Source organism: Athene cunicularia, assembly GCF_003259725.1.
Source record: "Athene cunicularia isolate RWA chromosome 28 unlocalized genomic scaffold, athCun1 chr28_part2, whole genome shotgun sequence".
Lineage (NCBI taxonomy): Eukaryota > Metazoa > Chordata > Aves > Strigiformes > Strigidae > Athene > Athene cunicularia.
In genome coordinates, this window is record NW_020799140.1 from 1,100,301 (window position 1) to 1,120,838 (window position 20,538).

The 20,538-nt window shown below is 46.8% G+C and overlaps 1 protein-coding gene across 4 annotated transcripts; it reads left to right on the forward strand.

The window, feature by feature from the left end:
* The first annotated feature begins 52 nt into the window (after positions 1 to 52).
* On the forward strand, positions 53 to 19,817 carry SCAMP4 (secretory carrier membrane protein 4). 4 transcript variants are annotated; one of them, XM_026865220.1, is made up of 8 exons: positions 53 to 232; positions 4,957 to 5,022; positions 5,465 to 5,520; positions 8,211 to 8,339; positions 11,416 to 11,572; positions 14,710 to 14,811; positions 15,766 to 15,883; positions 16,602 to 19,817. In XM_026865220.1, the coding sequence occupies exons 3-8, from the start codon at positions 5,514 to 5,516 to the stop codon at positions 16,776 to 16,778; spliced, it is 690 nt and encodes a 229-aa protein (XP_026721021.1). In that variant the 5' UTR covers positions 53 to 232; positions 4,957 to 5,022; positions 5,465 to 5,513; the 3' UTR covers positions 16,779 to 19,817. The 4 variants fall into 4 exon arrangements, with proteins under 4 accessions (XP_026721021.1, XP_026721023.1, XP_026721022.1 ...); XM_026865222.1 differs by lacking the exon at positions 53 to 232 and adding an exon at positions 1,556 to 1,580; XM_026865221.1 differs by lacking the exon at positions 53 to 232 and adding an exon at positions 4,434 to 4,457.
* Positions 19,818 to 20,538: the final 721 nt, after the last annotated feature.

Below are 20,538 nucleotides of genomic sequence, written 5' to 3' on the forward strand. Positions count from 1 at the left end.
TGTGTATAAGAGACAGCCCCAGCTGTGCCCTCCGTCCTCTCCCTGAGGGAATTTGCCTCTCACGGCTGCTTTCTGCCTTGGCTGGCTGGGGGGAGCCGGCCGGGACACGTCTGCCAGGGCTGGTGCTCGGGGGCTTCCAGGGGAGCGCAGGGCAGGGCCAGGGGACGAGGCCGGTGTGCTCGGGGCAGGGTGAGCACCAGCCAGTTGCACGGCTCCTGCTCGGGAAATTCATGTAAGTGGGTTTCCAGGGACTGTGAGGAGCAAGGCTGAAGCTTTTTGATGTGTGTGGTTTGGGTACCAGCTCTTTCACATATTGACCTTGATAAAGACAGGACGTGGACATTGTAGGTTTATCTCCTCCTCTCTGGCCTTAGTTTTTCTGTCAGTATTAACTAGTGCAGAAAACTTATCTGACCCTGTGATGAAGAGAGCGGTGAGTTAGAAATTAAGCAGGTAACTGATGGATTAATTTATCTGCTTTTTAGTGTTTTTCTTGACCAACTAATGTTGTTGCTACTGTCTGCAGCCCAGGTCTCCTGTGTGAAGTTAGTCTGAGTAGGTGACAAGCAGTGAAATAGGCTTGTGCCCTGAACACATGTGTTTCTGTGCTTTCTGTTTTCCTCTTGAACCTTCTGTGGTGCTGCCCCTGAGTGGCTGAGCTTTACTTCTGGCAGTGGACATGCCAAAGTCAATATTTGTCTGCTGCGGGTTCGGTAGTACCTAAATTAAGGCTTCTGCCCATCTGCTGGAGCAATAGATATGGCTTTGTAAACAGGCTGGGAGAGACCTGAGGGGAATTGCTTCCGATTGCGCTTTCTCACCAGCTCCAGGATGGGGGAAAAGGGGGGAGCAAAATGCCCTGTACAGCCAGGAGTCCCCGAGAGGTTCCTGTACCTTGGATCTGTATGTTGGACTGACGTGGGAGGAGGCTAACCTTTGCTAACTTTATTGTTCCCTGTGCATTTCCTCAACAGCAGTGCTTCCATAGTTTCCACATTCTCACTGGTCGTGCTGGTCGGCTTTTGGAATTACTTTTTTGACCGATTTTGACACCTTGTCTAATTAGAGGCAGAGCACTGCAGGCATGGCACTGGCATTGCTGAAGGGGCAGTGTCCTGCTCCACATGGGCTGGCAGTGTGTGGCGGGGAGAGGAAACACTATCAGACACAAACTGTATCAGCTGTACAAAGTCTAGGTTCATAAATCTGAGCCAAGCGTTTTGGTGCCTTGCAGTGTGACCTCTGCAGCCTCAGGCCCTTTGGGAAGTTCCTGATAAGAGTTGGGCAACTGAACAAGACTCAAACCCAGCTTTTTCTCTTAAAACCAGTGCGGAGTCACCACTTCCTTTTTAAATGCAACTGCAGAGGCGCGAGAGCAAGACATTGCTTTGTCTCGGGAACACTGGAGACTGTGTTGATTCCCTCCGAGCCTGGTGGATTCAAATCCACGTCTCCCAGATCCCTGCGGGTTGTCCTTGCTTTTAGGCCGTTTTCTCATCTGAAATGTCTGGGGTCTCCTGGCTTGCAGGGTGAAGTGACTTCAGAGAGCCTGCACTCTGGTGATAACCCTCACCAGAGGGGTAAGCTTGAACCGCTTTCAGATGTGCGTTGTTCCCACGTCTTCTCATTCTGCTTGTGCTCTAATTGTTAAATTAATTGTCTTATGAGGGAATGTTGGCGTGTTCTTCTGCCGTTGCTGTTATATACGGATCCTGCCCCTCGATTTGCTTTTGGCAGAGTACTCTAGATTAAACCCTTCAGTACAGGCCTGCATAGAAACTCTCAGCCTCGCTACAGTCATCAGAATGGAAATATAAGAGCAGTACAGAAAATGCCCTAAAGCAAAACTTCAGAAGCTGGTGAATTTTGCTAGATGGAAAGCTTAGGATGTTGGGCTCCTCTGGCTTTGGCTGGGACCTCTGCAGATGTCACGAGAGGAGCTGGTGTCCTGTGAGTTTTATTTATTTCCCCTACCACCCTTCTCTCTTTTTGGAGCAAGTAGTGAAAAACAACTGAAACTTTTAAAACTAGTTACTGTAATATAGGCAGAATAAACAAGTGGACTAAATAGTAACATAATGTGCCTCAAGCAGTTTGCTGCAGGTGTACCTTCACAAAATTTTCCCTAATCTGAGATGGTGAAACACGTTTCACGCTAAAGTTGCATTCAAAGTAATTATGTTGTTGTCCGCCTAGAAAAACAGTGCTGCTTGCATACGTGTCTTGGCGTAAAAGGAAGATGCTGTCTCTTGAAATGACACAGGGCATTTTTGTCTTTGAAACACTGATGAAGAAAAGCTCCCGCTGTCTCCAGTGGGCTCTTGTGAGTCACGTACCACGTGACTGTAAACTTTGGAGTTATTCACTGACCGCGGATGAGCACAGTGGAAAAAGGAAGTTCATTTCACGCTGTGGTTTCCTTACCATGTGTGGTTTTATTCCTCCCTCCGCAAACAGTAAGATTATGTATGAAGGAATCTCTGCAGTGGAGGGCAGGATGTTGGGTTTTGTCTCAATTAAACTGAAAATGTTCCAGTGAATAGAGCTTATTCGTATGTATTGTCTTGCACAAATTCACGCGAGGTTGAGTACGCTTGTTTATGTACCTGTTTATCTGTATTTGCTGCAAATCTATTTCCTTATGCCAGGATCCCACAACTGGAGCTTGACTTGAGAATATTTAGGCTGCGCAGTGAAATTTTCCTCCTCAAGGAGTTTTAGCCACTGGCCATCCAAGCTGAGCAACATCATCACTTACTAGACACAGGATTTTTTCCCTGACTACATCTGAGCCCTGTTATCCTTGAGGCCCTGCAGTTAAGAGTTTGCAAAAATCCTGCCCAAGCTAAGTGATGAGCCAGGGAGGTATGGAAACGGCAACTCCTGTGGAAGTGTATCGCAGAGCACTGAACAAAAATATCATGGGGTTGGATCCTGGAGTCTGAGTTCAGGCCTGCAAAAGGTTTGAGCTTGCTGCTTGAGGTGTCCGTGGGGGAACGCTCCTTTTCCTTTCACCAGGAGCTGGGCTGGGGTCTCAGTGCAGCTGAACCCGTGGAAGGTTGATGCATTTCAGGAACTGATTATTCAGCTGCAAAAAGAAATATTCACAGTGCTGCTTTGTGGTTCCAAAACACATCTTTCTATAGGGAAATTGCAATGGTTGTCCAGGAACTTCTGTGAGATTACCCATAAAAGCAAAGGTTGCCAATGAGTGGAATATTTGGTGGTTTCACGCATAGCTTCTTTACATGATAATCATAGAAGATCTCAAGTTGGAAGGGACCCATAAGGACCATCTCTGTCTTCAAAGCATTAAACAATGGGTGAGATTTATGAGGAAATTAAATGAGAACAGATGGATCAGGCAACAAGTGAGTGGATCACCGGAATGCTGCTTTCTCTGTTCTCTTTTTTTTTTTTTATTCATTTGTTTGAGTTAAAGCCACTCAACTGCACCACAGTTGTTTCCTTGAGAAGGGAGGGCACCCAAGAGCTACTGTTTGGCCACGATGCCCCCATCATGCCAGGAATATTTCCCTTGGTCTTGCCTTCTGGTCCCTTTTCCAGAGAACAGACTGATGCCTCACACTGTTCTGCAGCTGTAAGACACTGGCACTGAAGTACATCCTCTTCTGAAGGTGGACCTTACTCATTTGCTCCTCTTCCAGTGAAAGATTATTTTCTCTTAGTGCTTTAGCATAACTGGTGTTTGTGTGTCATATGTTCTTCCTTGAAAATTTACAGATCTCGGCTGAGAGCAGCTGCAAATGGGTGAGGTGACGTTTTAGCTGTTTTTCTTAACCGTCTTCATACTTTATTTTCTTTTCACATATTTTAAAAGAGGCAAAGCAAAAATGCTTCCATTTCTAAATCTTAAGTTATAAAATGCCCGTCAGACAATGGGTCGTGTCTGTATTTTGGGAAAGCCCAGAGGCTTCAGCTGCAATGGGACTCCTTATCTCTGCTGTCCGAGCAATTCCAAAGAATGTTTATCAATATGGTGATAGGTGCTTTATATATATAAATATATAAATATATATATATGCAAGAGTTTAACCACGGAGTCCCAGCCCTGAGCAGCTCACAAGTGGCATAGCCTTCCTGGTCACACTCTTGCTCTCTTTAGACTGGCACAGGCAATATAATATGATATTCTCCTCTATGTAGATGTAGTTAAGCTTGTATATAGCTGCATCTCTATATACAGGAAGAATAAGCTGCCTGTACGGGTCCTACTTCTTATCAGAGTGCTGTTGTCTCCAAGGACTGTACTAGAGGAGCTCAATTAAAATGGAAAGCAAATGCAACCCCAGCAAAATAATTGTGCCAGTATAAACTCTGCAACCTCCAGACCATCCACGGGGCAGGCAGGAGCACAGCACAGAGGTGCAGAAAAGGGAAAACGAGCTGCCGTAAATCCCGAGGGCTTTGGATACAGTGCAGCTATTCTAACCTCGGTACCGTGGTTGCTGTCAGCGTTGGCAGCAGCATGTGGTGTTTGTTGTGTTTTTGTAGGGGCAGTTTTTAGTTTAGACTTCCTTTCTTCTTGATAATGCTCGTCAGGCCCTGCGGTGCTGATTTAGAGGGTTGTTTTGTATTCTGTGTTTCCACTCTGGGATTTGCAGGTAGGGGCACGTGGTGTTTTTACCCTTAACGAAGGAGGGGTAGAATCAGAGCTCAGCACAGACCCCTCTGCAGCTTTCGTCTGTGTGATCAGATGTTGCCAAAATCAGCAACAGGGCTTGACACCGAGTAAACTTCACAGGATTTGATTGTTCCAGAATTACGGTCACGTTCAGTGTTGGTAACCGGAAGAACAAATCTGCTTTTTAAGAAGGGTTGTGCAGAATTGTTAAAATAATGAGGAATGTCGGGGTTTGTGTACCGGCTGATTATTTTATTTTTTTTTAAATAGCAGTTTACTTCACAGCTAACAGTGACTGTCTGTTTCCGCAGTTGGGAAGGTCCGCAGAGCTAGGAGCCAACAAATCATCTCAACACCTAAATGAAGCACTAAATCTGGTGAGCTCGGACAAATTTCTCTTCCGATGTTTGCGCTTTGCTGGGTCCCTCCCAGACCTGTCTGTCCCAGCTTGCTGTCTGGCGCAGCAGGAAGGTGCGTGTGTTCTGGCAGCGGCTCCCCGTGCATCCTCGGCCTTTGCCAGGTACCGCTAAGAGCATGTTTGTTTGCCACCGGATAATACAAGCCTTAAAAGCGGTTGACAGCGGGGTTGTGCTGAATGAGATGGTACCAGGTGGAGCTTCGTATGAACAAGGAGGCATCGTGATCCTTTCTGTAAGGCTCCGGCGTGCCTACTCTGGGCAGTGGGAGAGGAGCAGTCTGTGGTGGGAACCCCAGGCTCACAGCCTGGTGGATGCTGTGCAGGAGATGCTCCCGATTCCAGGAGGTTCCCTTGGGTGCTGGTTAGTGATATGTGCTGACTTGATTTTCTTTCTCCAATAGATCTGTTGCTATCTGTCAGAAACCTCACCAGGGAACACTCCTCATAGAAATGGCAGGTAAGAGCGCCTCAAAATACGGCGATACAGGGAGAACGGTTTCAGAGAATGTTTTTCAGTATGCTGTGATGGCTGTAACGCGTCCCTTCCTGAGATCTCAGTGATCCCTAAAGCTCTTCCGCTACTTCTCTTTTTCTTACCTTTGGTCACGTTCACTTTTACGCTGTATCCGCTAGATTTGTCAGCTGAGGTTACTGTTCTAAGGATAAGGGCTCAGGTGTGACCCGTCTGGAAGTTTTAAGAGGATGGACTTTATTCCCAAAAAAGTACACGAGACTAATTCCTTCCTTACAGAGGCTAAACAGCTTCCCACAGCATTCCTAGGTATGCTACTGATATTAATACACCTTAATTTTACTTATAGTGAAATTCATAACAAAATTCCTCCCAACTTCTTTAAAATAAGAGGAAGTCTGGGACTTCCATCCAGCTGCTGTTCATTGGTAACACAGTTTGGTTTTTTTAAAGCATGGGTTGTGCTTGCTGATCTAATGTGTTGATCCTAGCCTTGAGGGGAGTGCTGTAGCACTCCAGGCTCTGCAGTCAGACATGAAAGGGAATATTTTCATTTGATTTCTTTTGTCTGCTCTGGGAAGTAACCCAGAACAGTCGGAAACTACAGGGTCACTGGGTGGGAGAAAGTGGTCATCTGGCTGCTTGGAGCCAGGCAGCAGCATAGATGAGGTGTAATCCCAGTCTTTGTGTACCTAGCAAACAAGTGTGGAAGTATTTGGAGTATTTTGTGAGCTTGAAAAATGACAAACTGCAGTGGCTGGTGCCCAGCAGGCCAGTTGGTTTTGGCCCCGCCATTTGGGGATTTCTGCACTAGAGGTTGGCAGCAACTCTACTGCCCATGACAGATCTGTACTGCAGGAGAAAGAAAATGGAAGAGAGCGGAACCAAAGTAACTAGCTGCTTTCGAAAACAAAATTTTCCTCATGCCTAGAAAAAAAAAAAAAGAAGATTGTTAGAGAATCTTTTTTTACTGTGATCCTGTGATCAGTTAATCTGGCTCTTACTGACTTCCCTAGAGAGCTATCTCTTTAGCTTTAAAAGCAGTGCCCGCTTCCTTTCCTTTGATCCAGCGTTGTTACATCCTTTTGCAGGCTGCTGAAGCCCGTTAGGTGCTTATAGCAAGTAAAAAAACGAGTGCTAAGAAGTCCAAATTCCTGTGGACTTTGAAAGCAGCCGTGGGACATCAGCACTGCATGTGATGGGGTCAGCAGCAGGTGTTAACCAGTAACTTCCACCAGCTTCAGCTTAATGTAAAATGCATTTAGCAGAGATGGGTGAGGAGGGGCAGAAGGCTTAATGTTTCTAAGGAAAACTCAAGCTGGGCTGGTGACCGCAGACATTATTCCATGTTTAATTCTGATGTACTTACAGGGGGCATTATCCTCACCATATTTTCTGTGTCAGAATGTGCCTTTCCTTTGCATGAAGTAGAGCCTTTTCTTTCCTAAAGCATGACTTTAGTCTCCTCCCTGCCAACCTTCGTATGAAGTTAAGAAGCTGTTCCTGCAAAATGTCTTCTCACTCGGAGATAATGGCAAGAGAAAGGGAACTCTTGTGCTGACAGTTCTTGTTCAGACGTTTCCTCTCGTCTTCTGTGCCATTTGGAGATTTTCCCAGGACATTCTTCATCTTTTCCTCTGGTTGTTTTTAATTCTGTTTACTGGGGCTGAAGTAGACTAGAGACAATTAGTCACAATGCCCTGGAATCAAACTTTAATCAGCACTGGAAGGCAAGAGGAGACATTCCCAAACATGTAGAAACGCACATCCAGGCACACGCATGTATACAGACAAATCTGTGCAGCTGTCTGGAAGCTGTCTGGACAGCACCTTAAATGCAGAAGATTTAGGCATTTAATTACTTGATTTAAAAACATAATTTCTTTCCAAGGTAAGGTGGTTTTGGTTTTTGTTTTTTGGTGTTTTTTTTTTTTTTCTCCTGGGCCATAACCTTACAGGCAAAACTTGACTTTTAAAGAAAAAAGGGTATGTTCATGAGTCGTGTCACAAGGAAATCATCCCTGATGTCTGTCTTGCCTTCCATGAACTGGATGATAGCTAAGTTCTGAATTCCACTTTGAGAGATGCTTTCCAAAGTCACCCTTCCTTACCCTCACAAGGACACACCTACTACAGGTCCTAAGGCCTGGTCCATGTGCCAGCAAGCCCACCTACTCAGAGCCTGTGTCTGAAGGCAAATCTTGTCTGCACAATCGCCAGCCTTTCCTCTTGCTTTGGTTTTCTGAGAGGTTGTAACTAAACCTCTGTGCAGCCTGTTTCCCTGAGACGTTGCTGGCCTCTCCCCTCTTTCCGAGGAACCTCATCCTGGAGCTTATTTTAAGGTTTTTATCGTGCGGTGCCTTTCGCACAACTTTACACTGATGTGTAAAGGTGTCGGATCCATGTGTTACTAGCTCATTTCTGTTCCTCGCTCTGAACTTCACGTGTGCTAGTTTAAATGTTGTACCCACTGCTGAGGAAGGAGAACAAAACGTTTGGTGTCCAGGTGAGGATGAATGTGCTGCAGCAGTATGAACAGCCAGCGGTGGTTTTCTCTTGATTTTTGCGAGTCTCCTGGACCCAGGGGTCCCCAGGTGTGTATTGGGGAGGTGTGGAGGGTATGACACTTGCTCAGTGTTTCTGCATTCAGCTGATATCTGTGTTCTGTGTTGTAGAAAAGGTGAATAACTTCCCACCGTTACCCAAGTTTATCCCTCTGAAACCATGCTTCTACCAGAACTTTGCCGATGAGATTCCCATCGATTATCAGTCTCTGGTGAAGAGAATCTACCACGTATGGATCTGTAAGTTAAATAAGAAACCTGTGCTGGGAAAACATGTGGGTGTGGTGAAAAAACATAGATCTCAGTGACTTTGTGCTTTAAAGTTTTGACTGCAAAGAGCTGATGAGAAACAATGATTAATCTTCACATACTGTAATATAACTTTACGCCCAAATTTTAAGCTGCTGTGCCTTGAATCTTTGCTGCAGAGCTGCTGTTAAAGAGAATCAGTGCTGGAAAAGTCTTATCAGTAAATTTGAGAAGGAAAAAAGCAGACCGCATTTGATACCTTTATTAGTGTCAAGTGATGTTTTACTCCCCAAAATAGCCCTCTTAAAGTAATTCCCAATTCACCTAAACTAAGATGAATAGGAGATTTTTAGGCAAGAAAATAAATGTGGCCCATATGCTTGCTACCTGTCTCCCCACCTTGCTATAGGAAGGCTAAAATTCCCCCTTGTTGTGCCATCTACAGATTTCCCTTTCCCAAAGGAAGCAGTGTCTTCTGGCCGTATGCTGTCTCCTCCTTAGCTGTCCATAGCCTGCAAAATGTTCCCCGTCCTGCTGGAGAAGGGCGCTGATCCTCTTGGTCACAGCTGGTGATTTGCTGATATTCTCTATGAACAGACCTCCTGGCTCTGGGCTTGTGTTGTCTGGCTTAGCCATTCAAAAGTCAGTAATGAAAATTGACCATTCTTCTCCGAGGAATGAAATCGGATGAAAAAATTGTGTGGCAGGCCTAGAAAACCGCAGGGAATGCTTTGGAAGATTAAAAATCTTTTTGCCTCCCTTATCTTTTTTCCCCCAAATGCTTGTCATCCTATTTACCCCTTCTCACTGAGGGAAAGCTTGTTTTCTGCCAGATAGGCATTTGGTGGCGTGGCTTTTCTTCCAGATGCATAGGATGTGTGTATGAGAGAGATTTGTGTGCATAAATAATAGCATATTCTATCACTCCATTGTTCTTTCGTTATTTAGAGACGCTGAAATGAGCTCTGTAATTTTCTTGCCTGAAGAAACTGCTTGTCCCTTCAGACTAACTGGTTAAATGCTGCGTGCTGTAAAGCTGCCTTTGTCTGTGCGACTCTCCCTAAACAAAGCGTCCCTCATTCAAGTTAATGGCAGGCTGGAAAGGTGCCAGCCGTTTGGGCAACTAGTCCAGGCACGGCTGAGGAGACCTGGCGTTTTCACCAGAAACTTTCAATTTCCCATCCGCAGCACGCTTCCTTTTGGGGTCTCCCCGACTCTTTGGGGCAGGATGGAGAGAGACGCACACACGTGAAGGGAAAGGGGTAAACGAGAAAAGGCCGGCGTTAAAAATAGAAACGCAAAAGTCGTTGCTAGAAGGTGGAATGGTTATTGCTTGTAATTGGATGTGAACATTTTGTTGAGGTGGATGATTTGGGGAAACCTGGACCAGAGCTCCCACTACTGGAGAACAAGCTCCTGCCCGATGTGCAGGGAGAGCCAGAAGTTCCTGAAAACTTTATAAGTCCTCCTGGCTTGGTGATTTTTTTTTCAACTTTTAGATAATAAAGGACTTACGAAAATGAAAATTTGAAGTGCAGCTAATTATTGTATAAATGAAATTTAAATAATTAAAATTCTTGTTTTCCCCCTCAATATTAAGATACATCCAAACCATTGTGTGTAAAAACCTTGTTGTTAGCTACTCAGAAGAAATTTTCTTTGCAGTAAAACAATGTTTTGTTTTAACTCTCATGTAATTTGTGTGTCAGAAGCAGCAGCTGGGTTCAGATGCTTTCCACACTAGAATCTCCCGACTGTGCTGTCACTATTATTTTATGACCACAAAACTTTGTAGTTGTTCAGCAGCCCCCAGGCTACGTGAAGGCAGGTGGGTCTGTGCCAAGAGGAGGAAAGAGAAGGCTCGGAAGGAGGGGGCCGGAGGACCAAGCCAGTGATGTGCAGGCGTGCTGCAGAGCCACAGCACGTAGTGAAGCAAGGAATGGGCAGGGCATGTCACTTACCGTGGGTGAAGAGAAATTCAGGGGGTTAATTTTGACTGAATAAATAAGTCCAGGGCCCAGAGCGTTACTGTTCGTCACCGGGTGCTACTGAAGGGTCTTTTGTGTTTGGACCCTCCGCCTTCTCACTTTTTATCTGTGCTAATCGATACAGGTTACGGCAATGTTTTTTAAGTGTTACCACCTGTTTTCCAAAATAGGAGCTTGTAATTGGGCTAAGCCTCTCCGACACTGCCGGAGCCCCGGGGCACGCAAGGACAGTCGCAGGGAGGCCCTGGAGTGTTGAGAGGGGAGTGTGGAGGGTAGCGGGGAGCCCTTGGCACGGGGCCTGAGCTCAGCCTGCGAAAGCCGGGAAGCGTGCAGCCCCGCTTTGCGGTGGTGGGGAGCTTCAGGGAAGGGGCAGAGCTGCGTCACTTCGTGCACGTCTACTTAGTACAGCGCTGGTGTGCTCCGGGGGCTGTTGGCAACTGTTCCTCTTTATCCAAGTGGCAGGAACAGGGATGTGAAAAGGCCTTTAAGCCGCCCCCGTGGTCCTGTGTTCTCAGCCTGATTGGAGTTTGCTTATCCCCTTCCTCAGGGCAGCGCTTACAAGCCCAGGAGCTGACTTCCAGGCTCCCTCAGAGGCCCAGGGAAGCAGCGAGCGAGCCCGCAAGGCGCTGTGCTGGCTCTGTGACAGCTCCTGAGGCAGCCTCGGTGCGCGTGGAGACCAAAGTCACACCAAGGCTGGGTGCAGGGTAGTGGTTTACACCCCTCTCCTCTCATAAAGGGGTTTTGCTACAAATGGGAATTGAACCTTGCTTGGAATTCATAATAATACTGGCCTGAGTCTTGTACTGGTTGCACCGGTTGCCACCCATCTCCCCATCCTTTGGCAGGTCCCAGAAGAGCTTCCTCAGCCCTTAGCCACAGCACTCCCTCAGGAGATGGATGTGCCTGTGCTGCCGGCTCCTGGGTCACGCAGGAACCAGCGACTCTTGGAGCATTATTGGGCTTGAGTTTCCCACTGCAGCGTGGACCCTTCCTCTTATAATCCCAGGTGTTTGTTTCCTTTTTGCATGAAGACGTGAAACTGCACAACCTCATGTTTTTTTCCCTTGCCCTCTTCACAGTTTACTGCATCACACTAGCGGTGAATGTAATTGCTTGCCTGGCGTGGTGGATCGGAGGAGGCTACGGTGTCAATTTTGGTTTGGCAATCCTCTGGCTTATCCTCTTCAGTCCCTGTGGCTACGTCTGCTGGTTCCGACCCGCGTACAAAGCCTTTCGGTAAGTGGAAGCCCACCAGGTGGTTTTGGTTTGGTTTCCTCTGGGAGAGAGATGTGTTGTTACTGGGGAGTGCTTCTATGGAGAGATCTCTGTCTGGGATAAAGATTAAGGACTTGATGTCTGAATGTCTTGTTTACTTTTTAGATTAAGAAGAATGTGGCTACTTTTAAATACTAGATGTAGGACTGAGGGTCTCCTGTTTAGGACTGGAGATGAGCAGCAGTGAGTAGTTTGCCACTTCCATGAGGATGAAATTCATATTTTACTTAAATACCTCAAGCTTAGCAGCACCCTCACACCAGTGTAGTGTTAAGACATACACTAATTTGCTAAAGCTTCATCGAGGTTTATTTTGATGGAACACCGCTAAGTTATTAGTTTTTGAGAACTCGTCTGTTTTTTGTCTCTAGATACTTGAGAGCTTGGCTGCTTTGCTTTTTAGATAAAAGCAGTTCCCCGGAGCAAGTCTTTCTGAAACTCCACAAATATTTAAAGCCATCCTACATTTTCACTTTAATTAATAATCATTTGCATTTGCTCACGCTTGCTGTGGATCATGAGGCATTATTCAGACCTTAATGCATAATGCTTGTCAGAGCTGTGAAGGTCCTGAGCAGTTTCCAGCCTGATGCAGGGAGAGGAGGGGAAGGATCTGCCCAGTGTCACTCTGCAGGTCACCAGCAGACCCCCCCCCACCAGTCAGGGATTTGGACTCTGAAGGTGAAGAAGCTCTTTCTGGTTCCCTGTTACCTGAATACTCTGGGTTTTGATTATTCACCAGATTCTGCGATGAGTTGGTTTAGATAACAGCAAAAGCAGCTGATAGAAATGAGAGTTGACAGGTGGGATCCTATCTCTTTAGCACATGCTAAATTAGTTGTTTACATGCTCTTCTGAATTTACGCTTTGTATACTAATGACACTGGGCAGTTAATGCACTGGTGGTGCTTAAAACATCAGTGACTACATCATGGAGTACAGGGGAGGATTATTTCTGATGGAAACAGAAGGCCACTGGGTTGGATTCATCTGAAAGTTTTAAAAGACCTGAAAATGCCAACTCTCAACTGTTGCCCTCTGGGGCTGGGGTTTAGTCCCCATCCCTAGTTCAGAAACCCAAGGGTCTCCGGGTGCCAGCCAGAGCTGTGTTCAAAGAGCAGTTTCCATTCTGAAGTCTGGGAAAAATTACTCCTCCCTGGTGACCTTCTCTGGGCTTCACAAGGACCGTTTCTAATTATTTCTTTAATGTTGTTTGTGTTTATGCAACTGAATACTGAAAGGTCCCTGAGGTTAGTCTGTGTAAAGACTACAGTTAAAAAAAGAATAAGCCCTAGGGACAGACTGGGAAGCCCAGAGATCATTGGCTTTGACATCCGTCGTAGAAGAGCCTCGTAAAACACTGCAGTGGGGCAGCGCTGTTTCTGGTGGGATAGCAGCTAGTCAGGATTCAGGAGAAGTCAGACCCACTTGCTCTTTTTATGGGAAGAGGCAACCCTTCGCCACTGGCATCATGTACTGCGAAGGATGCTTTCGTAAAACCATCGCGTCATCATCTGCCTCCAAAATTAAATTAGCTGCAGAGCTTTGGCGCTACGGCAAAGCCGTTGCAAATCTGCACCAGAAAGCTGGATCAGAAATCACCTTTTCTGTGTATCCTCGCTAATTCCCACAGATCCTTCCAAATGAAGACTTCTCCAGCCCTTTCAGGTCATAGTTGCAAAAGTCTGAAGGCTCAGCTTCGAGCCTAATCCTTGTTAATTGGATTATGATAGGCACTACTGTGAACAGTCCATGGTTGAAGTATTTCTTTCACGTTGCTGTACTCTGAGGTGATACTTGGAAGGCAGGATCGTGAGGATACTCAGGGCTGGCAGATTTCTTTCACAGCATCTCTGTGGCCATCTTTTGAAAGATAGAAGGTAACTGTGCCAACACACACGGCCTGCAGTGGCAGGGGTCTGGCTGGAGGCTTTTCCATTTGTCTCAGACCAACCAGGGTCCACAGCACTGACCTCTCCAGAGCCTGGGGTCCTGCCTCCCTCATCTCCTCTTCAGGCATTTGGGGGCTAGAATTATAATACTAATAAACATTAATAATAATTCAAATAACATTTCAATACTGTCAGGGTTTGAGCAGGAGCTGGGAATGACTGGAGTTCTTTTGTAAACTCCCCCTTGCACCAAGCTGCCTTGTAAGCAACTGAAGTGTTTTCTGTAAATCTGTTCTGTAAATCATGGGCCCTTTATGTTCCTGAGAGAAGGGGAATCATTCGTATCATTAAAAACGATAGTTTGGGAGTTTTAGATATGCCTGGCTCATCGACGTAGCTGGTTTAATGGGATAAAGATGTGCTGCAGTTCTGTGGCAGAGCCAAAGCTCGGGCAAGATAGTGCTGTGCCCAGCCCTGGTGATGGACTGTGAATGTGTCTGGTCAGCCATCTCGTCTGGGATCATACCCATGCTCTCTGTTAACACCTGCATAAATGAAAGGACCTCACATATTCAGGGCCCTCTGAACTTGTGCATCCTGAAGATGTGGAGCCCGCAAAGATGTGAAAGCACACTTCTGCTTTTCCCCAGACAGGGTATCACCCGCTTCTCTTGTGGCTTTTTTCCCTCCTGTTATGTCCCAGCGCTGCATTAGTAACCATGGGCGTGGAAGAGTGATGACGAGCAGCCACTGAGACATTCCCAGCTGGAATTCTCATGCTCAGCGATCACTTCTAGTGTATGGGGAAACTGCCTGCTGGGGTTCCAGCCCCCTTGTGCCTACTTGCCAGTGGCTGAGCTGCACAGGTGTCGGGCTGTGCTGCCTTCCGATGTTTGGTCAGAGAATCGATTCGGGCGCTCTCTGTTCTGCAGGAGACCGCCTCTCCTCAGGTGTCATCATATATGCAATTGCTTTGGTAGAGCAATAGCAGGAGCCAGGCTTATTGGAAGAGGTTAGGTGCTGATGATTCCTGGATCTGCGTGCTTTCACTGCCAGGGAAAGAGGAGCAGCTTCAAAGCACACAGCTGCAGAGGGATCTCTTCTGAGACACCACATTGGAGGGGTTTGGATGTGATGGGGTCAAACATCAGCGTGAAGCAAACACGAGGTGCCAGTCTCCCGCTAACTTTCTCTCTTCCTTCACAGGTCGGACAGCTCATTTAATTTTATGGCCTTTTTTTTCGTCTTTGGCGCACAGTTTATTCTCACAGTCCTGCAGGCGATTGGTTTCTCCGGATGGGGAGCTTGGTAAGCAGGATGCTGCCACAGTCTTACAGCTGAGCACTCGGCTCCCGTGCTGGAGGGTTTCAGGCTATGGGCTGTTTCTGTGAAGGGATGGGAGTCTGTACAGGGTGGAGTGGAAAGAAGCTTTCCGTTTTCTTCTGTGGCATAGTTATATCTGCTCTTGGAGTACACAGTTCTGTTTTCGTTGTTGTATTGGCAGAAGTTGGATATCTTCACCTGCCTGTTCTCTGTAGCACCTTCCTACAAGGTCCATTTCTTTTTATCATTTAACCAGACAGTTTCAGGATTCATCTGATCCTCTCTTAGCATTGCCCACAAAGTATTTGCAGCACATGGTGAGCAGTGCACGATGACTCACTGTTGGCCTATAGAGCAAGTATTGTGAGAGTTGTCCTAAAATAAATGGGACCATTTTAGTGTCTGGCCCTGGTTACGTTATAATGGTATGGCATTTTAACTTTTTGCCTCTAGAGACTTGAGAGCAACTCCTGCTGAAACTACAAATAATAGAAAGTCTTAGCACTCCATATGGCATTTTGTTTTCTTAACTGCTGATGCTCTCCAGCTCCCCTACCTGGTTATTGCTGTGAAAGGAAGAGAGACGTGGTGTAAATCAGAGGGCCCTTACGTTCCCTGTCCCGGGTCTGGTCTCTAGATGCACGACCTGCACAACCAAAAGCACTTTAGGAATAAATCTTCTGTTCCCAAAGTCTGTGCAGCTGGCTGTCCTCTAAAGGTCTGAGACCAGATTAGCAAGGGATGCTGGCAAGTCAGACTTGAGGTCTTGGGGAAATACCTGCCTGAGCTGCATTTAATTCTGTCCGTTTTCTTCATCGTTATTTTCAAGTTTCAAAGCTGCCTTGCAATTTCTGGGTATGTGTAAACAGTTTTTTTCTGATAATAAGGACACTTTAAAAAGAGAGCTGTAATGATATTGTTTCTTTCTGTTTTCCCCAGCGGGTGGTTGGCAGCCATTACTTTCTTTAGCACCAATGTTGCAGCTGCTGTGTTCATGCTGTTTCCTGCCGTGATGTTTACAATGTCAGTGGTCGCAATGCTCATCTGCATCTTAAGGGTAGGTGCTTCAGATGTGTCCCTGACTTGGAGTATCCGCGTTTTGTACTGCGGTAATGTGAACAGGCGGCTCAGCAGCCGCTGTCAGCCGTCATGGCTTTTAAAGGTTTTGTAGTGTGGTCAGATGGTGTCTCTCAGAGTATCTAGAGGGCAAATCCAGATGACACGAGACAGCCGGGGCTGAGTGTTGTCACCATTTCATGTCTGATGTTCCTTTACGTCACTCGGGGAATGCTTCCTCGCTCACTGGGATGGTCACTGGTGGTAAAGGTGAAGCACCTGGAGATGGCCTGCAGTGGGGACTGCGTGGCAGGATGGGAAGTGGTCCTCGGTTCTCTGCAGAGAGAAGGGTTTGGAGGTAGAACTGTCTGGAAAGCCTCGGTAGACCGATGGCAGAGGAGAGGACAGGAGCCCTGCTGAAGCAGCAGTGTTGATTTTACAAGGTTTCAGCCCACTGCCCCGAGTTGGCTGCCTTGCTGGGGGATTCCCAACCTGAACCCCGGCCATGTGGCTGAAGTGTGTTCAAGTCTTGGGTTGATATTATCTATCTGCACTTCTGTTCACTGTATTATTATGCTTTCAGTGCTTTTGTTCCTTGGAAATACAGTTCTTTACAGAGAGAGAAACAAATACAGTACCAAAGCGACTATAGCTCTTCTGAGGAAGAGTTGTGGGTGCCTGTTGCTGACTTTCCTCCTCTTCTCTCTTTCATCCACTAGGTACATAAAATCTACCGAGGGGGTGGTGGAAGCTTTCAGAAAGCTCAGGATGAGTGGAACAGCGGCACGTGGAGGAACCCCCCCAGCAGGGAGGCCCAGTACAGCAATTTTTCTGGGAACAGCCTGCCAGAGTATCCCACAGTGCCCAACTATCCCCCTGGAAACCAATGGCCTTAAGCAGCAACAGCTGCAAACTGCCTGGATTCTCTTCTTTTTGGTCCTTTTATTATTGTTATTTGAAAAGATCATTTGCATTCCCCCCCTAAGCACCCCAGTCATCTTGGGGACTTTTTTTGGTTTTTGTCTCCTCATCACCGCAGAAGATACGTGCTGTCAGCCCTTGCCACCGCCAGAGCTCTGCACGACCTTATCAGAGAGGGTTTTTTTTTGTTTGTGTTGAGTTACCAGTATTTGCCTTGTTGCAGACTGAGGAACCAACCCTTCGCTGCCCTTGCTTGAGGGAATCCTCTCATGACCATACGTGAAAAAGGCTTGACTTCCCCACAACGGTGAACAACACTACGACTGCTCCTTCTCCTGCCTCCCCGCTTAGTTTTCATCACGTGCACGGTGCGCCGCCAAGTCATCTCTAACAAACGCAATCAGAGCATTAGTAGCAACTGGTGTTTACTCTTCTGGATGAATAATCTGGAATTTTTTCCACTCTTAAGGGAAACGCAACACCTAAATTATTTGGTACTAGTGATATCGGGTACTTGTAAAATCTACAACCTCGTTTGCTTGCGCTCTCTGGTGAAGAATCTTTTAGATAACGGTGCGTGCTGTGGGTGAGTGTTGTTTGGATGTGAAGTCCACACGAGTCCACATTTGCCTGGGTAGGACTATTGTTATGCTAGAAGTCTTGCTTTCCCTGCTGCCAAAAGTTTTTGCTGGATCTGTGTGCTTCAAAGGTGCAGATTCATCTCATTTAGTTAATGATTGCTCATTAAGCCTGATTCAAAGCCCACTGGAAACTGTGGAGAAGTTGGCTGACATTGGGCTTTGGACCTGGCTACCTGGGTGATGTTTACCATGTTACAGCACGAGATATCCATGCCATCTAAATTCCATTTGTGTGGCATCCAGATTTTGTGCTGAGCCAAGAAATGCCCTCCAGGGACACACCTTGCCCACTTGGGACACCCTTTTCTTTCGGGCTCCCAACCAGTAACCAGATGCAAGATAACTATTGATCTCAGTGCTGGGGCCTCAGTGTGGTTTGGGAGTGATTCTATTACGGTGAATAGTTTTAGTTCTGCCTTCTACCAGTGTAGCTGAAATCCAGACGTTTTGCAGCGTGGTCTGGTAGACCAAGGAAAGCTCGTTAGTCCTTGTAACTGTCGTTAGCTGCGCAGACCTGGTCTGCAGCTCTGTAGCACTTCCCTTCCATGTACGAGGAGGAAGAGATCGATTCATGCCTTTCTCCGAGAATCAGCTGAGGAGAGGATAAAGCTGTTGGGAGGGATTGTTTTCCCTGAGAGCTGGCATCCATCTCATCGTTCATCTCCATTCTGTGCATGCACGTCAGGACTGCTGTAGCCTGAGCCATCCAATTCCCCTGTGTCCTACAGCGATCCAGGCAGCAAAGGCTGCAGTTTTTTCTTCTCCCTCAACAGCCTGCTGTGAATTTTTTTCAAACCTGTCAAAAACTGGGAGGTTAGTTCCCAATATTTTTATAGGGAATGAGTGTTCAAAGTCTTCATCTCTGAAAGTTTTGGCCAATGATCCTGTGAAGGACAGAGTGCTCCCCTGCGGAGACTTGGGAGGTGTTGGGCACCCCGTGGCGGGTCAGGCCCAGAGCCTGCCTGGCTTGGCAGGTTGGCAGATGGGATGCCAGAGATGTTACGGTGTAAGTGGAGTCACTCCAAATACACACTGGGTAGCTGGAAAACAAAATTGGCTCCTGGAAAAGGATAGGGAGGTTGTCCTAGCTAGGTGGAACTGATTTGCAAGTGATCTTTTGAAAACCGTCTCTACATGTGCCTTATCTAATAAAATAATAGTTCACGAAGGAGAACCCTTCCTTCACCATCATCCCTGCAGAACTTCCCATTAGCTCTATTAACTTTTTCTGTGTCATACTGTAAATACTAGGTGAAGTACAGCTTGGAGTCTGCATGACACCTTTGTTACTAGGGCCAAAGCGAAAGCAAACATGACTCAGAGGGCAGAGCCTCCCTGAATTTCTGTTTACAAGCAACACTGATGCCCTGCTGCAGAACCAGCCCTTTGCTGGGTCTGGGTTATTTAACGTGCCCTGAGCACGAGGGGTTTTTTTCTTGCGAGTGTGCAATGTGCTTGTAAGTATGAACGCTTGAAGCCTTCTTAACAGAACACGACCTGATCACGTTGTCAAGCTTTTAGGTGCCTTTGTCTTGTGTCAAGTGTAATTTTAAATGTTCTTTGTCGCTTGCCATCAGAGTGATAAAAGAACTGCTTGTTGATTAACTCCCTGGAAATACGACTGCACTACAGGGGAGTGAGGGGAGGTTAACAGTGCTGAACGTGAGCTTGGCCACGTGTGGAAGCCAGAACGTGGTGCACCCGTGTACCGCGCTCCCTCCAGCCCTGCCCCTTGCCATCCTCAACCTCTTGCCAAAATTGTTCAAAAGCAATTGGTGTCTGTCCTTTTTTAGCATGTCAGGGTTTCAAAGGAACCAAGAGGAGAAGCATTGCTGGGGACTCTGTCCTGTTTCTCTTTGGGGTTTTTTTGTCCCTTGGATAATCTGGGGAGCTCTTTCGAAGCACCCACCTTCAGGCACGTTGAAAATGCTTGATGGAAGGTGAGGGGGTATTTAGGAGCCCACCCCCCAGAATGGTTGGAGCCAGGCACCAAAATCACACCCTGTTAGCACGCACTGCCCGAGATGCTACAGAGCTTAAATGAACCTCTCTGGATGGGATCTGCCATCACTCATCCCCCCTCTATCCAATTCGATGCCAGAAACCGTAATTCCAGAAAGTTGACTCAACATGCTGCCTGAACTATTGTGGCTTATTTTTTTGGACTCCTCTATGTTTTTAAATGTTTACATTAGATTTTTAAGACTTCTTAACACCATTAACCTGGACCTAGCTCCTGGTTTTTGTTCGGCATCACGTGGCGTGTATGTGTGCGATGTTTCATGTCACTTGTGGAGCTCTGGTTTTTGTTTGTGTTTTTTCTCCTGATCATAAGACAATAAATGCTCATCCTGTGCTTGATGAGAAGAACTGGCCGCATTAGAGAAGTGTGTCTGTTCCTAGGTAACTGGAGTTATCTGGCAGAGGGAAATGGTGAAATCTCTATTTTCCTCCAAAGTCTCCCACCACATGTTTTTTCCTTAAAAGAACAGCACGTTTATGGATGAAGCTCATCCTTTGTGCTGGGGATCAGCACGGGAGTGGCACGCTATGGTTTGTACTCTTACAGATGCCTGATAAGCGTTTACCAAAGGTGCTGCCATTATTCTCATTTTCTAAAGGAGGGAACGGAGAGCAGAGGTGTGGGTGGTGGTGAGAAAGTCGCATCTCCTGAGCGCTGGGGTCGAGCTCTTTCTCCTGGCCTCTCCTCAGCAGTGCAGAGACTCACACCAACCCCTTGCAGCGCTGGCTTCTGCCTTCTCCTGTTTATTGCCTGGAAGGAAATCATTATCCCTGGAGTAAACGGGCTGTTTGACAGCAAAGGTGAGTTGAATCGCTCTATTTAGCACGTAGCTGAATTTATTGCCCCAAATTACCATGTTGTGGCTTCATACTCCGGTTCCACTCCATGGCAGATATTTAATCCTAAAAGAGACGTTTTCATCACCACTGCTCAATACAAAATCTGCTAATCTCAATGTCTTCCTTATCTCCAAGGTTCCCTGTGTCCAGTGTCCCCTGCTCAGCCGTCAGCATCTTGCTTTGACCAGCAGTGGTTTTCTACAGCCACTCGCTGCTGTGCCCGTGATGGGTT